Raw genomic sequence first — 23,381 nt, forward strand, 5'->3', positions numbered from 1 at the left:
TCAAAGCCACAGCAACTGAACCATAAACTGATGTCTTGAACAGTGTAGAAGATTGCTTTATTACTAAAGATAGTTTCATTTTGTGTTGATGTTATTTACTTTCCCTATTAAATGAAGCAAATTACAGAAGGCCTTTTTTTTTCCCCCAAAATTAAAGGCACAAGACTATAGCTACTATTGCATCAAAAATGGCCATGTCCAAATTATTAGAAACTTTACTATCAAGAGCTTCTCTGAGAAGATGATTCTCGGAGCAGAACTCCGAGAATTATTCTGCTCTATGAGCAGAATAGGCAATATAGTATACTTTAGAACTTTATATACAATTTTATACACATATATAAAAATAAAAAGGTGTATTTATATGTGTGTGTGTGTATGTGTGTATACATACACATTTAGTTTTGAATTATGTGAACAGTTCAACAAAAGGCACTCTGGTTATCAGAGATGGAATTGGAGTGGTAGGGAGCTGAGCTGCCTTCAGTTAAGTCATGACACTATATAAAGGTTTTTTTTTTTTTTGCATTGATCTATTTATACACTTATACACAGGTAACATGACACATACGGAAATTCTGTATTCAAACCAAGTGAAATGGTAATAGAACAAAGACAGTAATTTATCAGTATATATGTAGCAAAAATAATGCATGAATTTGATTCAGAGAGAGGATACTTGTGAAGAATATACCATCATGCTAGCAGTAGAAGGTTAAGGCAAACAGAAGGAATTCTTTACTGGCAATTCATAGGTAGATCATGCTAATCCTTTAAACACTACTTATATACTTATCTATTATTTTTCCAAGCTTGCATGTTTACAACCTGTGTTGTAGCAAAAAATAAGCCACAAACAACAAGGAAAACCCTGAACATTCATTCTTTCAACTAAAAAACCTCCTGAATTGAATAGATATTACCACCACCTGCTGCCAGCTGCACAAGAATGTTAACACCATGTTCCTCACTTCTCCTTGCTGACACAGAGACAACTCCAAGAAAAAAATCACAAAGAAATCAAATGTCTTGACAGTACTATTTTGATAGCAGACCACTACAAGTCTCTGCAGCCAAATTCTATTTTCCAAGCTGCATATATTTACGTTCAGTAGATGCATGCCCATATATTTATAAAGGAATAACTACTGTTTGGTAGTTGTCTTCACTCACATTTCAGTTTCAAATCATTTATGCATGGGGTTCTTACCAAGACCAGTTCTGTACAGCTCAGATGGGCTGCTGGTCTTTTGACTGGAGGGAATATGTTGATGATATAGTGGAGGCATTTTCACTACAAGAGGCAGAAAAGTAAAGTTACTCTTTAATGATAGATAAAATGCTAATAGCACTATGAGAATGAAAATGCAAGTATTTCCTTACCATATGGTGTCTCTGGTGATAGTGGAAACATTGGTGTGGATGAGACAGCTTCATTTCCAATTTTGGTTGGGGAGTAGATTCCTCCATCTATTTCATCTTGGTAACATGCCATCTAGGAAGGGCACAATGAGCAAAATTACAGTGCGAAAATTCCCACTTTATTGTACAATACAGTGGGGTAGTTTTCATCATCAGATTTTAGATGATTCCATGTAATCTGATCCACTTGCCCACCAGAGAGATCTTGGAACACTGAAATCACGTATGGAAAAATGACATACTGAGGGTAATGTTGCAGGACAGCCTGCAACACCGAGTTATGCTTCTGAGCTAACTATGGGCATTCATTCTTATTGCCAGGACCCAAATGCAAATTGATCTACAGAGATTTTGGACACTGAACATGAATGCAGGGCCCTATTGGCCTTTCATTTTGCTAAACCTTTATGAATAGATAATATTCTTTATTGCTTACCTCTTTGGTCTCCCCTACAGCAATTCGCGATCCTGGATTTACAGCCTGGTCAGCAGCAGGAGACTTCATCCATCCACACTTGGTGTACATTGGCTGCCCAGGGACATCATTGTCATACTGCCCAACACTCAGCTTCCTGATCCTTCCTCCTGGGGCATTATCATCTTGCAAATCTGCTGCTGTAACCAGATACATAAACCAATTAACGAATTATTTTTTCATTATTATTAGAGTTGGTGCAAGCAAACACTTTACTATTGTAACTTTAATGGTTCTGTTCTAGAAGGAGATCTTTTCCTAACTGCTTTATAAAATCACAGGGGAAGGCAGGGAGGGAATTGCAATTAGCCTTGCAGACACAGATATTTGCAGGACACTCATCTCCAGAGCAGGCGAGCATCAGACTTGCTGTTGCTGATCGTTTTGGCAAAAGAGGTTTGGCTCATGCTGCTGGACAGCCTGCCGAAGGGGGCCACTATGGGCAGCCAAATGGGAGAACTTGTCGATATTTCCAGTCTTAAAAACACCCAGCAGGTTTGAGAAGCAAAATCACAGCAGCTTTCCAGGACTGCTCTTCCCCTTCCAAGGGCAGCTTCTTGTTTAGCTGGTGCAGCCTTGGACCCTTATGAACTTGGAGCTGAACACAGTTCCTCATAAACCTCCTGTGGCACACTCAGCATCCATGCTCCATTGCAGAAATTGGACATGATGCAGGCAGGGGAGCTGCAACCTTTGGGAGTCTGGGCAGTGGGACACTGAAAAGTGAGCGGAGACCGCAGAACAGTCTGAGATATTCAGGGGAACAAAGCAGTACTTTTGTCAAAGCTGCTACTAAGAGTTTTGTCAGATTGGCAGGACTTTCTATTTAGTCATCCACTGCAGCCGACAGCCACTTTCTGAAAAGTCCTGCAGCAGTCAATTTTTTCACCCTTTGTAAGAAGTTAACAAAAAAGGACACCGGCGAAAGGATTCCTCTGTGGTCTTTACCATGGAACTGCAGCACAGTACACACATGTAGCAGCATTTCAGATTCTCTCTGTTTTTAGTGTCCATGTAATACAAAAATTTTAGTGTTTAGTGTCTGTGTAATCCACAAATATCTAGAATTAGCTCTTATCAAAGTAAACCATGAAGTAAAGAATCTGACAGTAACCACGGTGCAAAATCTGGCATTCAGTGGAATTGCCTTTCCTATGGTAGACTTTACATTTCCCTATGATAATACACCATCATTGTGCATTAATACACAATCAGATTTCTGTACAGGAGTTCTGTACAGGAGGCAAGTATTATTCAAGATAGGCAGGGATTTCACTCTGAGATGTACAGAATTAAAATGAGATTCTGCACTGAAATATATATGCTGCTTCTTTGTGGATTCACTGGCAAGTAGGGATTCATTCCAAAAACATTATTATATCTCCTGCAAAATTACAAAATCAGACACTTCCAAGAATCCAGTCCAATAGTAATTCCAACTTCAGTGAGTTGGGAAAAAAAATAGAATTCCACTTATAGGTTTAAGCTTCTAGATCTAGATTCAACCAATTACTTACTTCACCTAGTCAATATAAATACACTTGAAGCTTCTTGGAAAAAGATATAGTTGAAATTTTGTTTTTAAGTTATGAATTCACAAAACTTTTTTTTTTTTTTTTTTTTTCTGACTAGAAACCCTATCTATGGTCTTCCAGGCAAGAATTCAGGTAGGAAACATCAAACAAAGTCTTGAAAGGCAGCAAAGGACATGAAATACCAAATAACATCCAAACTATTCTTAAGTGATACTGAAAGGCCATTCATGGAGGGCAATTTTTAACAAAGAATGAGAGAATATCACTCTATTTAACTTCAAACTTCTCAAAGTCAGTGTGATGCCTGGTGATCCCAGATTCAGAGCTCCTTCATAGGAGGTAATGCAAGAGAAATGTCACAAAAGAGGGATTCACTCTACTCTTAACCAAGTTTTTAGGGTACAGAATTCTTTTTTCCCCAAATACTCTCTTCTACTTAACGCAGCCACATAGACAAGGGTCTGAGATGGAATGCCTGTCTTTTAGATGGCTAACAGCAGACATTACTTGTACAGCAGATTTCGCGTGGAACAGCAATAAGAAGGCTTCATCATCAACAGTGTTTATACACTCATATCTGTAGTATTCATATACTTATGAAGAGTGTAAATTTCTATGATGTTGTTAATTCAGTTCTCAGAAAGCTGCAAATAGGTATCTTAGGAAAAGTGGACATTTTCTTTGAATACGCTGTGTATCCAACTCCCAGGAAATGTTGGGTGATAGAGAGGAAAACTTGAGCTGATATACTGAAATAAAGCTTAAAGCAATGAGCTTCCATCTAAGATGGAAAGCCACATGAAGAAGATAGCAAAAAATGACTTATACTTAGCTCAATACTTCTAAGAATGTACTTCAGAGCTGCCTCATTAAAGGCAACAGATGATTTTATTTATTGATTAAAAAATTGTTTTTACGGCGCATAATATAAAGCATCATGAGCTAAGACTTAACTAGAAGACAGCTCATTCATTTCTGTTCCTACAGTTCCATTTAAAGCTTTGGCAGACCTTGATAAATATCCCAGGAGCACGTTTACTACTTTGAAAGCATTTTGCATTACCCTTGTGAGCTACAAATATAATTTTGGTTTCCTTAAAGAACAAATGATAACATTCCTAGAGATTAGACATTAGATATTTATCATGTCAGACGGCTATCGCTAGCAGGAATATGGCAAGCAGTTAAAGGTTAGTCTTTGTTTGGTTTCTTTAGCTGCTGAGCTTTCCTGGAGCACTTTTGGAAGATATTTATAATATTCAAAACAAAACAAAGCTAAGCTAGAAATGTTGTCTAGAGTGGACTTCTCAACAGTACTCTATGTATGAGTAGTTGCCCTGACTTAACTACAAGAACTATTGCATTCATTATAAATCTAGTATCATACTCTCCAAGTGTTGTGTGTTTTTGTGTTTACTGAACGTATGAGACAAAGCATTGGAATGGTCCATGTTTGCTTTCAGCTACCATAACAACTAGTAAGATGATGCCTACATGTCTCCATTTCATCCATGAAGCTTGTGAGCAAGACTCAAGCCCAGCTCCACTTGGGAGCAAGGCAACGGATCCATGCACAGCCTGCATGGGATTTATTTTGTACATAAAGAGGCACAGTCCCCTTTAAAGATTTGAATATTACATCAAGATATTCAACAGTCTTTCTCTATATTTTTGATCATAATTTCTATTGAAGAAAAGATTTTTTTAAAAAGAATGTTAAATAAACCTTTAAACAAAAAAAAAGCTTATTCAACTTGTTTTTTAATGCTGTGAAAAAGCAGCAGGATTGAATCAAACCAGGATAAAAATGATTCTTAGCTCAGAGTCTTTAAATTCATGTTATCCTGGTTTCTTGTAAAAAGAAAAAAAAAATTTAGCAGATATTCACTTACATAATCCAAAGGCCACATAGTGTCCCTTATGTTATAACAATAATTATTTTTTGCTCTCCTTCAAGATTAAGAAAACCAAATGAGGGACTAGGGCTATTAAACTATACTATTATTATTATTGATTTATGCAAATCAGATTAAGGACTTCCTCCTCTCACTTGTATTTTCAAGCTTTTCAGTTAAGAAATGCATATAAGTGATATTTTAAAATAATCTACAGTTTTCAAAATAAAAATACCATTACCCTATTTCAAATACCAAAAAAATGCAATAAACTTTGTGTTTACCTAACATGCATGGGGGTTAAGGAGGCTAAAGAGAGGGAGGAAAAGCTGGTTGAATGATCCTTATAATAAGTTATAAAATCTTTTTATGGTCATCTGTGTGGAATGATAAACATCAAGCAAAAATAATGTAGGAAACTCCCTTACATTCCCATTCCATCACAAGCAAAACAATCACAAATCATATTTTTATAGTTTAAAAAACCTTCCTTGATTTGTACTTGCCTCTCAACAAGGCAAATGCCTTTAAATTTATAGTCTCAAGAAACTAAAGATGCATTTGCTCCTCATTTTTAAAAAATTCCATCTTTTTTAACGTTTTCTTTAGCACCACTTACCTTACACACTGCACTGCTAGACTTCAGTGAGCCACGCTTGAAACAGAATTATCATTGTTCATACAAAATTACACACTTAAACAGGAACTGACAAAGTCAAGGAAAACCAATACTAGTGTTTTTGCACATACAGGAGATCGCTTTAACCTAGGACTGAAACACTCTTATGGAATAAGTAGAGGTTTGCTCCCAGTGTGGACACACAGTGCCTTCCGTATCTACTGTGCATAATGTTTTTGGTTCAGATGGCTTTCCTGTCCTGTGTTGTGTTACTGATCAGGCAGGGCATAACTACTTCATGGTGCTGGTACCTGAAAGATCTTCTAGTACAAAATACGTGTTTTTAGATGTATTGTTCCACCAGTTAAGTGCTTGATTCTACACTTTACCGAATCCATCTAAACATACGTTACCTGTACATTAATCTAACTGATTCATGGCATCAGGTCATCTCACCTTCAGAAGGTTAGGACTTATTTTGCTAAGTTTAGAGAGAGAATCCTTTAGTGAGATTATAGACACTGAACTTCATAGCATGAAACGAGTGAAATGAAAAATCACAGCCTAAGCCTTATATTTCAGAAGTTCAGTCAATTCTTCTTATTACTTACTGAAAGAAAACGATCCAAAATGTCTCCCTTTCAACAAAAGACCATACACTAGCTTGCAGTTAGTTGATTATTGCTATCAATGTTAAAACAAGAAACCTTACTGTTTGTAATATGAGCATCATCAAAGCCAAGCAAAGCAAATAATATTGTCAATGGGCTTCAGATCAACCCTAAAAAATTATTTTAGGCTGGAAAAGTAGGGTTATTCTTTCTAAGAAAATTTAAAACCTCTTAAATGGTTTAAAAATAACATTCTATTACTACATTTCTCTCAACAGACGAACGTAAATAAAGACAACTTTTCCTCCAGGTGCTCTGTGGCTCCCCAGATTTGTTCAGTCAGAGAAGTAACATTCACCCCATCTCTTGCACAAATTGTCTTTGGGTGGTAATTCACTGACATCTTTTCTATTAGCAGGACCTAAGAAAGATTAGACCTGAGACCTGTCACAGTCATGTAAATGGTGATAAACAGGATGTTCTGAGCAATCAGTAAGTTATACATAGCCTCAACTCCATAACTGTAACAAGAATTTTGTCCAAGAAAATTCAGTTTCCAGGAATCCACATTATGATCTTTATTCCATAAAATTTTGTGTCCATTTCGGGGCTCCACAGTACAAGAGGGATGTGAAACTACTATAGAGAGGCCAGTGCAGGGCTACAAGGATGATCAGGGGCCTGGAACATCTGCCCTATGAGGTAGGGCTGAGAGAGCTGGGCCTACTGAGCCTGAAGAAGACAAGGCTGAGAGGGGACGTGCTCAGTGTTTAAAAATACCTCAATGGAGAGAGTGAGGAGGATGGGGGCAGCCTCTTTTCAGTGGTGGCCAGCAACAGGCTAAGAGGAACAGCCACAAACTGAAGCACCAAAAGTTCCACAGGAATTTAAGGAAAAATTGATTGACAGTGAGGGTGAGCACTGGAACAGGTTGCCAAGAGAGGTTGTGGAATCTCCTTCTCTGGAGATATTCAAAACCCACTTGGACGTAATCCTGTGCCACATGCTCTAGGTGACCCTGTGTGTACAGGAGGATTGGACTAGATGATCTCTAAAAGTCCCTTCCAACCTTAAAAATTCTATGATTCTACGAAAACGTCTTCATCAAATCTCTTTGCAGCATCAAGGTCCATTCAGTAAGAATCACAGCATCAGGAGCATTGTGGTCCTAAATAATACTCAGGAACATAAAGTTCCATATACAGTGGATAGTATCACCAGGGCCCTGTCTCTCTGCAAGATGTCCTTATTCACTAAAAAATACTGAAGCATACGATGGCTTAAAAAATTGTCAAAATATAAAATAAAGGCAAACACAATGGAGAGACTAATAAAAATGATGTGAAGAGTTTCGGTCTTCAGTATTCAAGTTCTTACCAGAAAGCTACAGCAAGATTTCTGGATGAACTCTGACTTTTTTAATGCTACTAGCTTCAAAATATAATGTTATAAAACAAATAAACAACAGCAGAAATCTTGAAATCCCATGACGCTTGTAAGTTTTAAATATTATTTACCATAATCCAATTTATCCTATTATTATATTAGGGGACTTGGTCTACTAATAACATTTTGCTGTGGCTAGCTATATTGTCACAGCATACACAAAGCAGCCCCAGACTTAAGCTATGAAACAAAACCAGAAAATAATAGTTTTCAGATGCTGGCCACAAAATTCCTTACTGGCTGTACAGCTTGAACAGGCCATTGTTTCAGAGCCCCTGGCTTAGATTTAAGAAAGTTTACATAAGTCCTACATAGTTTACAAATGACTACACATACCTACAGTCAGAGAAGTTGCAATGGCTGACAGGATGCAACAGACCAACCTCTCTTTCAGTCCTAGGAAATACCTTTTTACAAAAAAAATCCTAATTGCAATTATCAAGGAAATGCAGAATTTATATAACAGTCAGGACTATTGTAAGGAGAAAGCTACAAACCACACACATTCCAAGAGTTTTAAGATAGACTTTCCTTGGTGTCTGCCAAAGGATTTAAGTATTTCATGTGGCAAGAACCTCTTCAGTTCTTTTTTTAACCTACAACTGGTAATGGCTGTGTTAGATCATGCAAGTACACAAGGAAAATGTATCATGTACTTGGCAAGTGGACCTAAAAGGTTTAAATCAGACTATCCTCTGTTTTAATAACTGGAGTTTGGAGTTTCGAATTAAATTTTCTAACATGTCTTTTAATCTTACAAATGATTTCAGTTTCCGTGTGTCTTTTCTTACAATAACCAGCTGCTACAAAAGCTGCTATAATAGCTGCTGCCCCTGAAGCAGGGCAAATTCTGATCAAATATAAGAAAACCAATTTCGTAAGGAGAATGGTCAATCCTTGGAGTAGGTCCCCCAAAATGCTGTGGAACTGCTAATCTTGGAGATGTTCGAAACTGAACTGAACACTGCCCTGTGCAAGCTGATCTAACTGAATTGGCTTTGAGCAGGACATTAGTCTTGATATCCCAGGTCCCTTCCAACCCCAAAGAGTCTGTGATTAACGATCTTATAAAGCAATTCTATTTGCCGATACTGCCTTTAACCAACTGTAGAGCAGTTTAGACAATGCCAGATGGTATCAAATCAGCGGGATGTAGCTTCAGACAGGAGTCATACTGTAATGTTTTCACATTCAAGACCAAATTCTTTTTCAAATTCAAGAACTTTTTGGTTTAGAATATCTTTCGGAAATTAGGACAGATCTACACTCATTAGTTATAGTCAAAGCTTAATGAGAAGAAGAAGGTGTTAGATTAAAAAAAGCAAACTGCAACATCATGGAACACTTTATTGTTATCTGTATTTCAGGCCAATATATTGCTGTGTTAGCAATTCATCATGTGCTTTATTAAGTTTTTCATCTTTTTATTTGTAATTTTATAACTAAATGGGTAACCAGTTTGTTTTTGGTTAATATTTGTTTTTCTAAAAAGCAGTATCAAGATTTGAACCTAGTATCATTAACTGAAATTTCATATCGTATGTTGGCCTTCCAAGAACCATCTTAGAAAAAGTCTAACTGCTTTAACCTAGGTTGAAAGCTAGCAGAACATAGGAGAGGGTCTACCAGTTCAGCCAACAGGCTGATAAAACTATGGGTTGTCTCAGGCAGGGAACTGTGCAGACTCCCATGAGGCTGTTTTTTTCTCTTGCCCCCTTTGCAGAGCTCAGCATAGTTATGAAGGCTGAAAGTCAACTCTGGGGAGAATCCTGTTAGCATTGCCGAAATACCAGATGCTGTTGTCTATACAGCAATTTAGAGAGATCTGCGTTAACTCTGTCTCCCATTACTATCCAACACGGAGATTCAATCTAACAGGAAGTTTAACAATTCCAAAGTGTGTGGGGGGAAAGTCCATACATTAACTCTTAAAAGAGTAGAAAACTATCGATCTGCCTCCCCCCCCCCCAAAAAGCTACTAGAATATTATCCACATCAAAAAATGTGCTTGTCTGGCACTGTTTGTCTTCTACAAAGTGTAATCTTTTCCTAGGAGGCACTTAACGATCAGCCTTAAAGGCCAGCTTAGTGCTTAAACAATTAAACCAAGAAAATCAATTTTAATAATTTAGCAACAGTTTTATAATCACTGTGAAAAGTTTAAAGGAAAAATAACACCTTCAAAGGTAGCAAGACAGAGCTTAAGCTAAACGCAGTTGTGCTGAAGAAGGACAAGTAAATGCAGATTCATTTGAAACAAAATTATGGGTTTATGACAGAGTATTCTGCCTTACGACATGTAATGTCAAGTCCATGGAGCCAAAACCCATCTCCTGCCTCCAAATTTTCTTAGATTTCATCTAGCCTAGCAGCATATTAAGGATGAGCTTGCTAATTTGCACATCCTTTCAGAGAGCTACCAGATAGACAATGTATAGAGTTTCTGATGCCCATAAACAACAGCGAGTTTTCTGCTTGGACAGAAATATGAATGAATTGGTCACTTGGTGCTGGCATCTCCGTCCATAGCTGTTCTTCCTACACATTGGTTCCTGCACTCTACCTGTTTAGTTTACTTGGAAAATAGCTTGTTATTAAGCCAAACAGAATTTATGACATAATACTAACATCTGCTATACAGCAGCAGCACTATACCATGATGTAAGTGTCATGGTATAAATTCTCATCTACATGCGGAGTTACAGTAATTCACTGTTGAATAGTGAGGGTTATACATGGCTTGAAAACAAACCTAGACTACCTCAATTTACAAGATTAAGACAAACAAACATTCCAGCATTTACATTTTAATTAAAGACTCTGTTTATGCTCAAATTTCCAGATTCATATCTCTGTGAAAATACTGTTTCAAAGAGATCCATAAGAATTCACTGAATTTGTGTTATATTTATGCCTCATTTCATAGAATCATAGAATGCTTAAGGTTGGAAGGGACCTCTAGAGATCATCTAGTCCAAACCCCCTGCACACACCTAGAGCACGTGACACATGACTGCATCCAAGCGGGGCCTCACCAGGGCTGAGTAGAGGGGCAGGATCACCTCCCTCGACCTGCTGGAGACGCTCTTCTTAATGCAGCCCAGGATCCCATTGGCCTTCTTGGCCACAAGAGCACACTGCTGCCTCATGGTCAACCTATCATCCACCATGACACCTAGGTCTTTCTCCGCAGAGCTGCTCTCCAGAAGGTCGGTCCCCAGCCTCTACTGGTGTCTGGGGTTATTCCTCCCCAGGTGCAGGACCTTGCACTTGGCCTTGTTGAATTGCATGAGGTTTTTCACCGCCCAGTTGTCCAGTCTGTCCAGGCCCCTCTGGATGGCAGCGCAGCCCTCTGGGGTATCGGCTACTCCTCCCAGTTTCGTGTCATCAGCAAACTTGCTGAGGGAGCACTCTGTGCCTTCATCCAGGTCATTGATGAATAAATTGAACAGGACTGGACCAAGGACTGACCCCTGGGGGACCCCGCTGGCTACAGGCCTCCAGCTAGACTCTGCACTGCTGATCACCACTCTCTGGGCCCTGCCAACCAGCCAGTTCCTAATCCACCTCACTGTCCACTCATCTATCCCACACTTCTGGAGCTTGCCCAGGAGGATGTTGTGAGGGACGGTGTCAAAAGCCTTGGTGAAGTCGAGATAGACGACATCCACCGCTCTCCCCTCATCTATCCAGCTCGTCATTTCATCATAGAAGGCTATCAGGTTAGTCAAGCAAGATTTCCCCTTGGTGAATCCATGCTGACTACTCTTGAGCACCTTCTTGTCCTCCATGTGCCTGGAGACAACGGCCAGCATGAGCCGTTCCATCACTTTTCCGGGGATGGAGGTGAGGCTCACTGGCCTGTAGTTGCCTGGGTCCTCCTTCTTGCCTTTTTTGAAGACTGGCGTGACATTGGCCTTCTTCCAGTCTTCCGGCACCTCCCCCGTTCTCCAGGATCTTTCAAAGATGATGGAGAGCGGCTTAGCTATGACATCTGCCAGCTCCTGCAGAACTCTGGGGTGCATCCCATCAGGGCCCATGGATTTGTGGGTATCGAGGTTCCTTACGTGCTCTCTGACCCAATCTTCCTCTACCCAGGGAAAGTCTTCCTCTCCCCTGGCTTCTTCTCTTGTCTCTAGGGCCTGGGGCTCTAATGGGCTGCCCTTGGTAAACACCAAAGCAAAGAAGGCATTCAGTAACTCTGCTTTTCCTGTGTTATTTGTAACCAGGGTGCCGATCTTGTCTGCCAGCGGACTCACGTTTTCCCTGATCTTCCTTTTGCTGTTGATGTATATTTGAAGGAATTTTTCTTGTTATTTTTAACATCCCTTGCCAGATTGCATTCCAACCGCGCCTTAGCTTTCCTTGTCGCACCTCTGCATTCCCTAACTACGTTCCTGTATTTCTCCCAGGGGACCTGTCCTTTTTTCCACATTCTGTATACCGTCGCCTTCTGCTTGAGCATTGCCACAAGCTCGCTGCTCATCCATGCAGGTCTCCTGCCCCCTCTGCCTGACTTCTTACACACAGGGATGCACTGTTGCTGGGCGTGGAGGAAGTGCCGCTTGAAAACTAACTAGCTCTCTTGGGCCTCCCTACCTTCTAGAGCTCTAGCCCATGGGATTCTTCCGAGGAGGTCTCTGAAGAGGCTAAAGTTGGCCCTCCTGAAGTCCATCGTTGCAAGGCTACTTACAGCCCTGCCACCTCTTCGTTGGATCCTGAACTCCACCAACTCATGGTCACTGCAGCCGAGGCTACCCCCCACCTTAACATCTCCTACAAGTCCCTCCCTATTTGATAGTACAAGGTCCAGTAGCCCACCTCTCCTCATCGGCTCCTCCACAACCTGCGTCAAAAAGTTATCGTCGACACTCTGCAGGAACCTCCAGGACTGCTTGTCCATTTCTTCTAGAATGTAGGAATATATTCCATAGCCAGAAAAAATCTCTTTATTCTTGATAAAAAAATAGCCCTAGTACTTAATAATGATTCATAAGTCAAAATATTCCTTCCTGCTTACCTAGAATGGGGAGCAGAGTCCAAACTCCTGAAAATCCAGTAGCCTAACAGCAAAGGTCAACATTCTCCCCCAAATCTGTCAACATAGGACACAGTAGCTTCATACACCTACTCACTTTATCTTCTTGGCCCTTTTCCACTTGATTAATTGTGGATAGTCTTCAAAAAAGTCTCTTAGAAAATTTGAACTCTTACCTTCAGATTAATAAAGAGATGGCATAACCATTCTGCTCTCACACCCAGATCCTGGAAGTTACAGTGATTGATAAAATTTCTGGAACACACACATGACTATTAAATTTAATTTGAAATTACTATACTGCTGAATTTAGTTAGGATAGCTTTCCTCTTTGAAAAAAAGTTGCATCAATGTGGTCAGCATTAAACCAATATTTATGAACTGTTGAGATTAACTGGTATGCATAACACAACAGTAATAATACGTAAGGTACAGCACATAAAAGGAAAAAATGATCAATGGAAACAACACTTTTAAACCATTAGTAATACTTTTTTTTCTTTTACTTATATACATATAATCTTACAATAGCTTCTGCGTAGACCGATTTTGTGCTGTTGGGCAAAATACTGAGGAAGTAAATTAGCAACTATTATCTAACCATGCTAATCCTTAGATTTACTTTTGTTATAAGCAAAAAAAATATGTAAAGGCTCCATCGAAACTTGCAGTTAAATACTGCTAAATTTACACTACTTGAGGTACAAAAATTTACCTCTGCGATGGACATTACAATCTTCTACTGTATTGTTAGTGCAAGTATTGCAAGTAAGAGACAAATTTTGTTCTCCTGTCACTTTATAAATTGCTTCAAATGGGCTAAGTTTGCTCTTTCATGGAATATAAAACTGAGCATTTGGAATAGCTCAATGTCTTTTAAAAAATATAAGCTATGAGAAGCAATTATTTCTTCCCTCTCCTTTGACTGTAAATACATTGTATCATGATTTATGATAATGTAATTTGGACCGTCTACAAAGCTTTATCTTTCCATAAAGCAAAGACCTCTGAAGATGTTCCAGACACTTGTAATTAGATATTTAGACATCTCCTTTTTATTCACTTTACATGTCTCCAGATGCTTGGATTTTTTCAAGGGAGGGAAGGAAGAGGGCTTTGTCTATGCGGATGCACAATTATATACTGAGGTGAAAAACTGCATAATCTGCTTAATGTAAGAGTGTGCCAACAATATTTCTGTGTTGTTACCACTGATTGTTTTCTACAGATGACATTTCTTTTTTGCTTGCTTCACTAAAGTTCTTCAGCCCAAATCCAGAAATATTGTCTTGCCTTCTCTGCTACACCTAAGAAGGTATGAATGTCAAGTGACCCAAGCATAGCTTAAGATGACATATACAAGAAATTCTTTACTTTTAGGGTAACAGAGCATTGGAACAGGATGCCCAGAGAGGTTGTGGAGTCTCCTTATCTGGACATCTTCAAAACCTGCCTGGACATGATCGTGTGTAACGTGCACCCCTGCTTGAGCGGGGTGGGTGTTAGACTAAATGATCTCTAGAGGCACCTTCCAACCTCAACCATTCTGTGATTGTATCTCCTGCACAAAGACGACATTTGGAATTAGCCAGGAATAACAAAAGAACTTCAGCTTCTAAGTAAATACAGTCCCTCATTCTTTCATGGTTGTCTATATAGATTGTATCTGTTAGTCATGGCAATGAATACTAGCGACCCTTTGCTAAATCCTCGTATGTCAAATGCGTGTTTTCATTCGTTTTGTCTTAGCTTGGTCACATAATCTTTCTCATTTTCTCAGATTTTCTAAAGAAACAGAAATGATAAATTTCTAATAGTGAGTTCTATGTAATTGCAAGAATGTTATCCTAGCAAAAGATGTTCAAATATCACTCTTTGCTTTTATCTATTCTCAAAAACAATCAGCACTTAACCTAAGACTTGATTTTGGACAGCACTCAGAAGTCTATCACCTGTGCAGCTGGTACTTTGCATCATGCTGTCTATAGTTACATGCCGCAGCTTATACAAACTATAAAAAATATGCAGGTCCAGATGCGACCTGGGAGCAGGGAGGTGATCCTCCCCACCTACTCAGTCCTGGTGAGGCCGCATCTGGAGAGCTGAGTCCAGTGTTGGGCTCCCCAATATGAGAAAGACATGGAGCTACTGGCACGAGTCTAGAGAGTCCAGGACTATGAAGTTATTAGGGGTCAGGGCATCTCTCTTATGAGGAAAGGCTGAGAGAGCTGGGCCTGTTCAGCCTGGAGAAGTAAGGACTGAGGGGGGATCTTATAATCACATATAAGTATCTGAAGGAAGGGTGTCAAGGGGGCCCAGACTTTTTAGTGGTGAGAGAGATAACGTAAGAGGCAGCGGGCACAAACTGAAGCACAGGAAGTTATGTCTAAATATAAGAAAAAATTACTATAGTTTGAGGGCAGCAGAGCACTAGAACAGGTTGCCCAGACAGGTTGTAGAGTCTCCTTCTCTTAATATATTCAAAACCCACCTGGACACAATGTTGTACAACGTGCTTTAGGTGACCCTGCTTGTGTAGGGGGCTTGGACTAGATGATCTCCAGAGGGCCCTTCCAATCTCAACCATTCCGTGATTTTGTAAATTACATACACTGAGCTGTGAAACCCGGGCCTACTGTTTCTATAGAAGAAGCAACATTTTATGAGGAAATGTTCTACAGGGGTGAGTGAAACAAAAGGAGACTCCATGGAATGAGAAATGGGTTGAAGAACTTTGCTAAGTTAAGTCTAAGGATATAGTCTTGATCACGTAAAACTAGTGAGCATATGTAATGGATATATATATAGAAGAGTATGTGAAAAGTGTGAAAGAAGAAATGTTCCAGCCCACCTGTCAATCGATCCGTGCAAATGAATACAAGTGAACAGAGGTAAGAATGTATGATAGCATACATATATTTCCAGACAACTCAAGAACATTTAGTTCTTCAACTTTTATTTTCAACCTTGTAGTGTTTTGGAAATATGCATGTGCCTTAAGGCAAACATTTTTTACACAGTCTTTCTCCTTCTCACATATGAGAGAAGCCAGATAACCTTGCCATCCTCTCATTAGTCAACCCTAAAGTGACACACACATATTCACAGTGGGTCAGTCCCATTCATTTCCACCACCATTTGCTTGCTACTCTGAATAGCTCATACTTCCTTGCAATCACACTGAGGGCCATTAAGCCCTGACCTGCCAACTCCATCACACTCACGCAAATCTTCTTAAGTCCTTTTCAGCCCTTCTCCTTAGGTCAAGGACTGTTGCGGCACAATGAACAGAGACTGGCCAAAAGCAACCAGTACTGGTAAGTGAACAATTGCTACATTCGTTATCTTAATTCACGGCTATTTCCTTATCCCTGTGGCAGCCAGAATAGTTTTGTGCTATTGATGACACTCCGGCGGAGCAACAGCTAATTGCCTGACTAATTGCCATTCAGCAAGCCTACTCAAAGGTGAGCTAATGCAGGTGGCCTGCATTCTGCTACCATACACTGGCTAAAAACAACAGCAACAGATTACTTTTACCGAGTAAGCTAAATCAGCCCTTAAAACACGGTTGTCTTTCCTTTAAGTATAACATCATTACAGCCTTTTACTGCAACCACACAGGGCACTTCCATCTTTTTTGCATGTGGCTGCATGTGTAGGGAAAAGCAGTCAGGAAAAAAGAACCTGGGTGTTGAGGAGGGAAAGCAAAGTTAACAAATCCGGGGAGGAACTTCCCACGATATTTCTTTGTTCTCGTGCACACAGGAATAGGCTTCTGACTTTATCATAGACAGTGAGCTCTGTTTTTATTCAATAACTTTTTTGTTGTTCTGCATGCCCAACATTTGACACTTATCCTGGTAAGTAAAGAGGATATATCTTGCACTTACTAATTGTACCACAGAAGCACTAATTCTCAATAGGAGTATGAAAACAGACCTTACTAAGTGTAAGGTTTGCAGACTGAAACTCTAGAGCCTGAGATTTCTGCACGCCCTTAGGCTGCTTCTCTTCCTTTCTTCCAGTCTGATACTACATAGCTCTGATCCCCACAGACAAGCGAACTATCAAGCACGCTTGAAAATGGGAGCTGATAAAGAGCATTTCCTTGTTTCGCAAACTTCCTACCCACCATCAAAAACAAACCAATTCTGCTGTTTCGAGGCATCTGGCCATTTTCTCATGTAGCTGAGACTTAGGAGTCTCCCGAGAAAGTAGGCTGTTTTTTTTTTTTTTTTTTTCCTTTATTTAGTTATCTGGCTAGGCAGTACTGTGAGGTTGGACCTACATTTCTGGATTTACGTTTTTGAAGTGCTCTGCATCAGAGTATCTGTGCTTCAGTGCTCAGTTCTGTGACCAACATCTGGATTCCGAGGAGACATAAAATTATCCTGTAATCTAAGTAACCGGTATTTTCATGTGATCTATGTAACTGGTATTTTCACTTTGTGGTTAGAAAGCTCCCTGTTAATCAAAAGGTTCAAGGACAGAACATTTCAGGTCTTTCTCAATCTTCAAGTTCATTTATAAGTCAATAAGAGTCTCAGTCATTTTAATTAACTTTGCCTATATGGCCACTAGTCAAATTGTTTTTTTCCCTTTGTTTTGTGCATGTCATGTATAAATGATTCAGTTTACATCAGACCGGACAAATCCAGATATACACATAAATAAACCCTACAGCATTTGGAAAAGCATAATGTGCTACTGACCTTCTAGTCTCAAGAACAGATGGCAGCAAGCCACATACACATACTGTTTTACCCTTTGGGACTTGGGGTAGATTAAAGTCAATCTCATACCTCTGTAAAATGTACCCACAAAACTCTGTATCCTCTGTACAATGTACCCACTAGTACCCATAAAAATCAAAATATAACATTTCAGCAGACATAAAGGCAACATTTTAGAAGTGTTTTTATTGGGAAGGAAGACATTTTCTTTAAAAAAAAAAGTATTTTTAATTAAACACTATCCTTTAAAGATGCTGTGATGGGAGGACTAGGAAAAAAAAAATCAGGTCCTCCACAGTATCTAGCTGCCCAATACTCTTGCAGCCCAAAGTAAATCATGCGAAATGCCAAAATCTTTTTGTGGGTCTTGAGTCAATGTGACTTAGTCCAGCCTGACATACTGAAGTACACACAAAAAAATGCTGGAGAATCCTGATCTCCCCAATCTTAGTCTAGGAGCAATGCCCTAAAAATATTTAATTGACATTCCTCCTAGCTTTTTCCCAGTTTTTACTCCTTTACAGGCGGATGACCCAATTGATGTCCCATATACTAAGACTCTAATTTGAAACTAAATTTCAATATACAGTGGTAACTGGAGTCACGGGGTGGATACAAAGTTTGTTATAATCATTACTTACTATTGTAATTGCAATAATTTCTGTATATATTCTTGTAGAACCAGACTCCCTGCCTTTTTCTGTAACTCCCCCCATCTGATGTACCAATGTGCAACCACTCGCTTAACTGCATCATGTTTAGGGCATGTAATATTAACACCTAAACAACTTCATGTGAGTCTTGAGTGACTATAGTCACGAGGTGGATAATGTGGAAGAATTGTTTGTGGAAGAATTGTTTGAAAGCAGGAACTGAGAGGAAAACTAGGGCCCAACCGAAGTTTTGGCATTACAAAAGCTTGCTTGGGGTGATACACAGTTGCCACTTCCAGGCTGGTTGGTACATATGGACTCTGCTCCTTCGTGGTTGTCTGGGCAACACAATCTGCCTCCTCACAGCTCCAAAGGGGAGCAACAGAGGATGGAGCGGAGTGAACACACCGCGGCCAAACTCTGTTGCACTCCCGGTGCTGGGATGCTGATAAGCCGCACAGTGACTGTCTAATGGGAGATATACGATAACACGTCTGGTGCTGAGCCAGCAAAGGTGGCAAATCACTCCTTTCAGATGAACTTTGCTTGAACTTTGCTCATTATAATGTGAAAACCACACCTCCATCACAAAAGTTACCTGCCTCTGAGGTACGACCACCCCTCACCGAGCATGCGCTCTAGATTTTCGATTGACTGTATCTTTAAATGAAAGCAAGAAACTTTTTCACCAATCAACAACAGTATTAAGTATGACTCTAGTCACTCAAGCTCCACCTGAATGTGGAGCTTGAAAAGTATAAAAGGTGAACTAAGGATGAAAAGGAGGGAGGAAGAAACCATCCTAACTCCTGGGTCAGTCAACGGGCTGAGCCCCCTTCCCTCCCCCCAGGTTGGGATGCTGCCTGAGGAGACTAAGGAGTGAGGAGGGAAGAATCCATTGTAACTCTTGGGTCAGTTGATGGGCTGATCCCCCTTTCCTCCCCTCAGGCGGCTGAGAGCCCTCTCCCATCTTCTGGGGTGAGTGATGATTGCACATTTGTACATCAGAGCTAGCTAAAAACCCCATGCTCTAGTAGAGAATTTCCTGTACTGACATCCGAAACCTGCTTTGTAAATGTTGCATTTGAATAAATCATACTGTTTGCGAACTTGACTACTTGTTTGGGGGGAGGCGATTGGACCTACAGTTGACGGACTGTTCATGAATCCGATACTGCCAGAGTTGAGCTTATAGTTGATCACACTATTTGGGAACTCGATTCGCTCCTAGGAAGGCAATCGGACCTACGGTCCACAGACTGTTTGTGAATCTGATACTGATTCGATATCTCCTTCCCCCCACCACCACCACTACCACTACATCTTTCAAACTGCAACATTTCACAGGAGTTTCATGATACACCTTTCTATTGGTCTAAGAGCTGCTGAAATTGCAGTTCTGCTTCTCTGCCTTCCTCCAGCAGTGTCCTGTCTCCTCACCACTACCTTTACACACTGTAATTACTGATTATCTGCTCACTGTGCAAGTAAGATCTCCCGCTCTGATAGGAGAATACATGAGAAAATCTATTAAACCAACAAGCCAATGCATAGTTGCCAGATCTGACACAAAGATGAGTGTGGTTTTGCATATCCAAGGATCAGGGATGTAGAATGAGGTCAAGTTTCCTGGGAACTGTCTGATTATAAGGTGAATTAGGTTCAATAGTATGTTGCACCATTAATTACAGTGAAAATGCTCAAAGGGCAAGGTAAAGGTCCCAGCAGTTGAAATTGTTGCTTACCACTCAAGAGCAAAGCATGTGATTGTTAGACAAGGGAAACTCTTCAAGACACTATTTTAATCATAGAATCATAGAATCAGAGTATCATTAAGGTTAGAAAGGACCTCTGGAGATCATCTAGTCCAATCACTCTGCACACGCAAGGGTCACCCTGAGCATGTGGCACAGAATTCCGTCCAAGTGGGTTTTGAAGATCTCCAGAGAAGGAGATTCCACAACCTCTCTTGGCAACCTGTTCCAGTGCTCTGTCACCCTCACTGTCGAGAATCCTTTTCTTAAGTTCCTGTGGAATTTTTGGTTTCAGTTTGTGACCATTTCCTCTTGTCCCGTTGCTGGCCACCACTGAAAGGACACTGGCCCCATCCTCCTCACTCCTTCCCTTGAGGTATTTATATACACTGAGCAGGTGCTCTGTCAGCCTTCTCTTCTTCAGACTGAACAGGCCCAGCTCTCTCAGCCCTACCGCATAGGGCAGATGTTCCAGGCCCCTGATCATCCTTGTAGCCCTGCACTGGCCTCTCTATAGTAGTTTCACATCCCTCTTGTACTGTGGAGCCCAGAAGTGGACACAATACTCCAGATGTGGCCTCATCAGGGCTGAGTAGAGGGGGCGGATCACCTCCCTCAACCTGCTGGAGACACTATTCTTAACGGACCCCAGCATACCATTGGCTTTCTTGGCCACAAGGGCACACTGATGACTCATGGTCAACGTATTGTCCATGGTAAACTTGGGATTAATCAATCACAAGTATAAATCTTTAATTTTCAGGGCACTCAAACTAACTCAGCTGCCTTTAACTACATTCCAGTACCTACATCCTTATCCCTAACTCCCTGCCACCCTGTGAAGTAGCAGCTGTTGATTTTTTAGTCTAAATTAAAATGCTGATTCAAGAGCTGCAACAAAGGAGAAGCCAGCACCCACTAGGTTTTGCTGCTTTAGATGATAGGATCTATAACCTCGACCACAACAGATCTAAATCAGAGCCATATCCACCAGATCTTAAAAGATTTATGTTTATATATATATATAAATGTGGGATTCCTGAAGGCCAGTGGTCATGCTGTGAGCAAGCCAGACAGGCGCCAGACCTAGATAAAAGGGCAGATAGGCGCCAGACCTAGCTGAAAGGGCAGATGGGCGCCAGACAGGCGTCAGGGCGCCAGACCTAGCTGAAAAGGATGAAAAGACTGTTGACTAAAAGATAAGGAATTTGGCGGAGAATCAGATAAGGAGTCAAAGAGTTGAGACAAACAGGAAGAGGGGACGGGTCATTAAATGTAAGGACACGTGGACACTGCTAGTTAGCCTATCGCACTGTATAGTTAGATGCATAGACACGGGGTCTTAACCAATCATTGTAAAGAAGTGCTCGCGTGTTTGGAGAAGTCTTGCAAATAAGCACGCTTGGAACCTTGAATAAACTGGCACTGCTTGATCACATTGATCGTGTCCGTGGTGTTCGAGACCCTGCGTCGACAAGTGGCGCCCGAACAGGGACCCTCGCGTCAAAGGCTTCCAGGAGCGCTTACCAGCAGCGGTATTCGAGGGAGCGGGAGGATACAGCCGAAACAGGCTCTGCCACGGCACCTGGAAAATCGCCAGCGTAAAGATGAATTTGGAATCTCACCCAGGACAGGTGAGCGGCTGGGGAGGAGATGGGGTCCACGCTAAGCTCTGAGGAAGAAGCAGTGGTTAAGCTCCTCCAACACGTCCTTTTTACGAGAGGACTAAAATATGATAAGGCCTTACTCGAGAAACTATTGACATGGGCCCGTGAGCGGGATTTGATCCCTTCAGTAAATGCGGCTTTTGAGATGCGCACGTGGGACCGGATTGGGTCAGAGTTGTGGGAAGAAGTGAGTAAGATGCTGTCAAATTAGGCACTGGGTGGCGGTTGGTACGACAGGTATTAAAGGAAATGAAGGCCGAACGCGCTGCTGCAACGGTGGTGCTTGTGGCTACCATGTCACCGAATTAAGAGAGTGGGCCGACGAAAGCGGCTACTTCCTCTCAGGAGGTGTTCATGGGCCCAGTATTACCATCCGACAAGCTGCGAAAGTGAGGGAGTTCTGAGTCCCCCCATCACCCAAAGGATGATGGACCCACAGGGCCACCGACGGATCGTGAGCCTGCCGAACCTGCAAGCAGTTTACCTGTAGGACCTACAGATCCTGTGGCCCCTGTGCCGGGTCCAGTGGGGGAGGAAGAGAAGGTCGACTGCGTCGTACCCTCCTCTCCCCGAGTCGCCTACTTCTGATACGAAAGCAGAAAGGAAAGTGGCCGCCGGAGCCATGGCGGCCTTTGTGAGCACTTCAGGACCGGGACCGCCACACTACCGAAAACCACTGATGTTCAGAGATCCATCGCCAAAAACCCCCCACCTGCGCTTGCGCCGCCTGCACCTTCTGTGCCCCTGCTTCCGGACTCCCTGGCGAACCTAAGGAACAGCCCGGCTGGGTCCAGGACTTGCTGGATCGCCATGAAAAATTAGAAAAGGGGGCCAAGGAAGAAAAGGTGAATGAGATCAAGGAGACTGATGTTGCTGAGGGCTTGACAACAGCTGGGGGGAGGTGCAGGGGGATTTGATCTTTTAAAGTGGGGGTTGGAGAATTGTAATGCTTTAAGTGAGGGCAGAAACCGTTATTAGGGCTATTATTTCTATTTGCTATGTTCGTCTGTATTATGTGTTGTATCCTTAGTATAATGATGCTGACACGAGGTATGGTTGAAAGGTGGAAATTTGTATGATCTGTAGAGTCATAACCAGATCTTGAGAAAGAAGATGTTTGCCTGCCTGGGCTGAGTGATGAAGGCAGCCGCTCGACTGGGCTTGTAGCAAACTTAACTGCAAACATCCTCTAAACTAGTTTGATGGTCAAACACCCGAGAGGGAGGAAGATGAGGAAGGCAGGAGCCTCAGACTGACGGCTGGGAGCACTTACTGGTATATGCACCTGCACACCCAGGAGGGAAGGTTATGTGACTGAAGGTGGAGTTTGTCCGCCCTCCAGTCTGCCTGCTGGCACGTACTGGCCCTACGTGGCAGGATGCACCGGGCCTAAACAGACAGTGCGGGGGGGGGGGGGCGAGACTCCTAACACTGAGGCCTACGCTGTGTCCGCTGGGACGCCCACCGAGTTAGGAGAATGTCAGTAACCCTCTAATCTGCCAACTTGAGAGAATGTTCAGTCTCAGTATC

At 41.4% G+C, this 23,381-nt stretch overlaps 1 protein-coding gene across 1 annotated transcript in view; it reads right to left on the bottom strand.

Annotated features, from left to right (window-relative positions):
- Positions 1–23,381, bottom strand: part of TNS3 (tensin 3) — a 118,398-nt gene that overhangs the window by 41,790 nt on the left and 53,227 nt on the right. Inside the window, exons 13-15 of the mRNA XM_088522387.1 lie at positions 1,859–2,031; positions 1,384–1,495; positions 1,211–1,294 (exon numbers count right to left, since the gene is read on the bottom strand). Coding sequence (XP_088378513.1) covers positions 1,211–1,294; positions 1,384–1,495; positions 1,859–2,031 — 369 coding nt within the window. The remainder of the gene's footprint in view (positions 1–1,210; positions 1,295–1,383; positions 1,496–1,858; positions 2,032–23,381) is intronic.

Source organism: Tinamus guttatus, unplaced genomic scaffold, assembly GCF_059628265.1.
Source record: "Tinamus guttatus ecotype Peru unplaced genomic scaffold, ASM5962826v1 Tinamus_guttatus_pri_ptg000151l, whole genome shotgun sequence".
Taxonomy (NCBI): Eukaryota; Metazoa; Chordata; class Aves; order Tinamiformes; family Tinamidae; genus Tinamus; species Tinamus guttatus.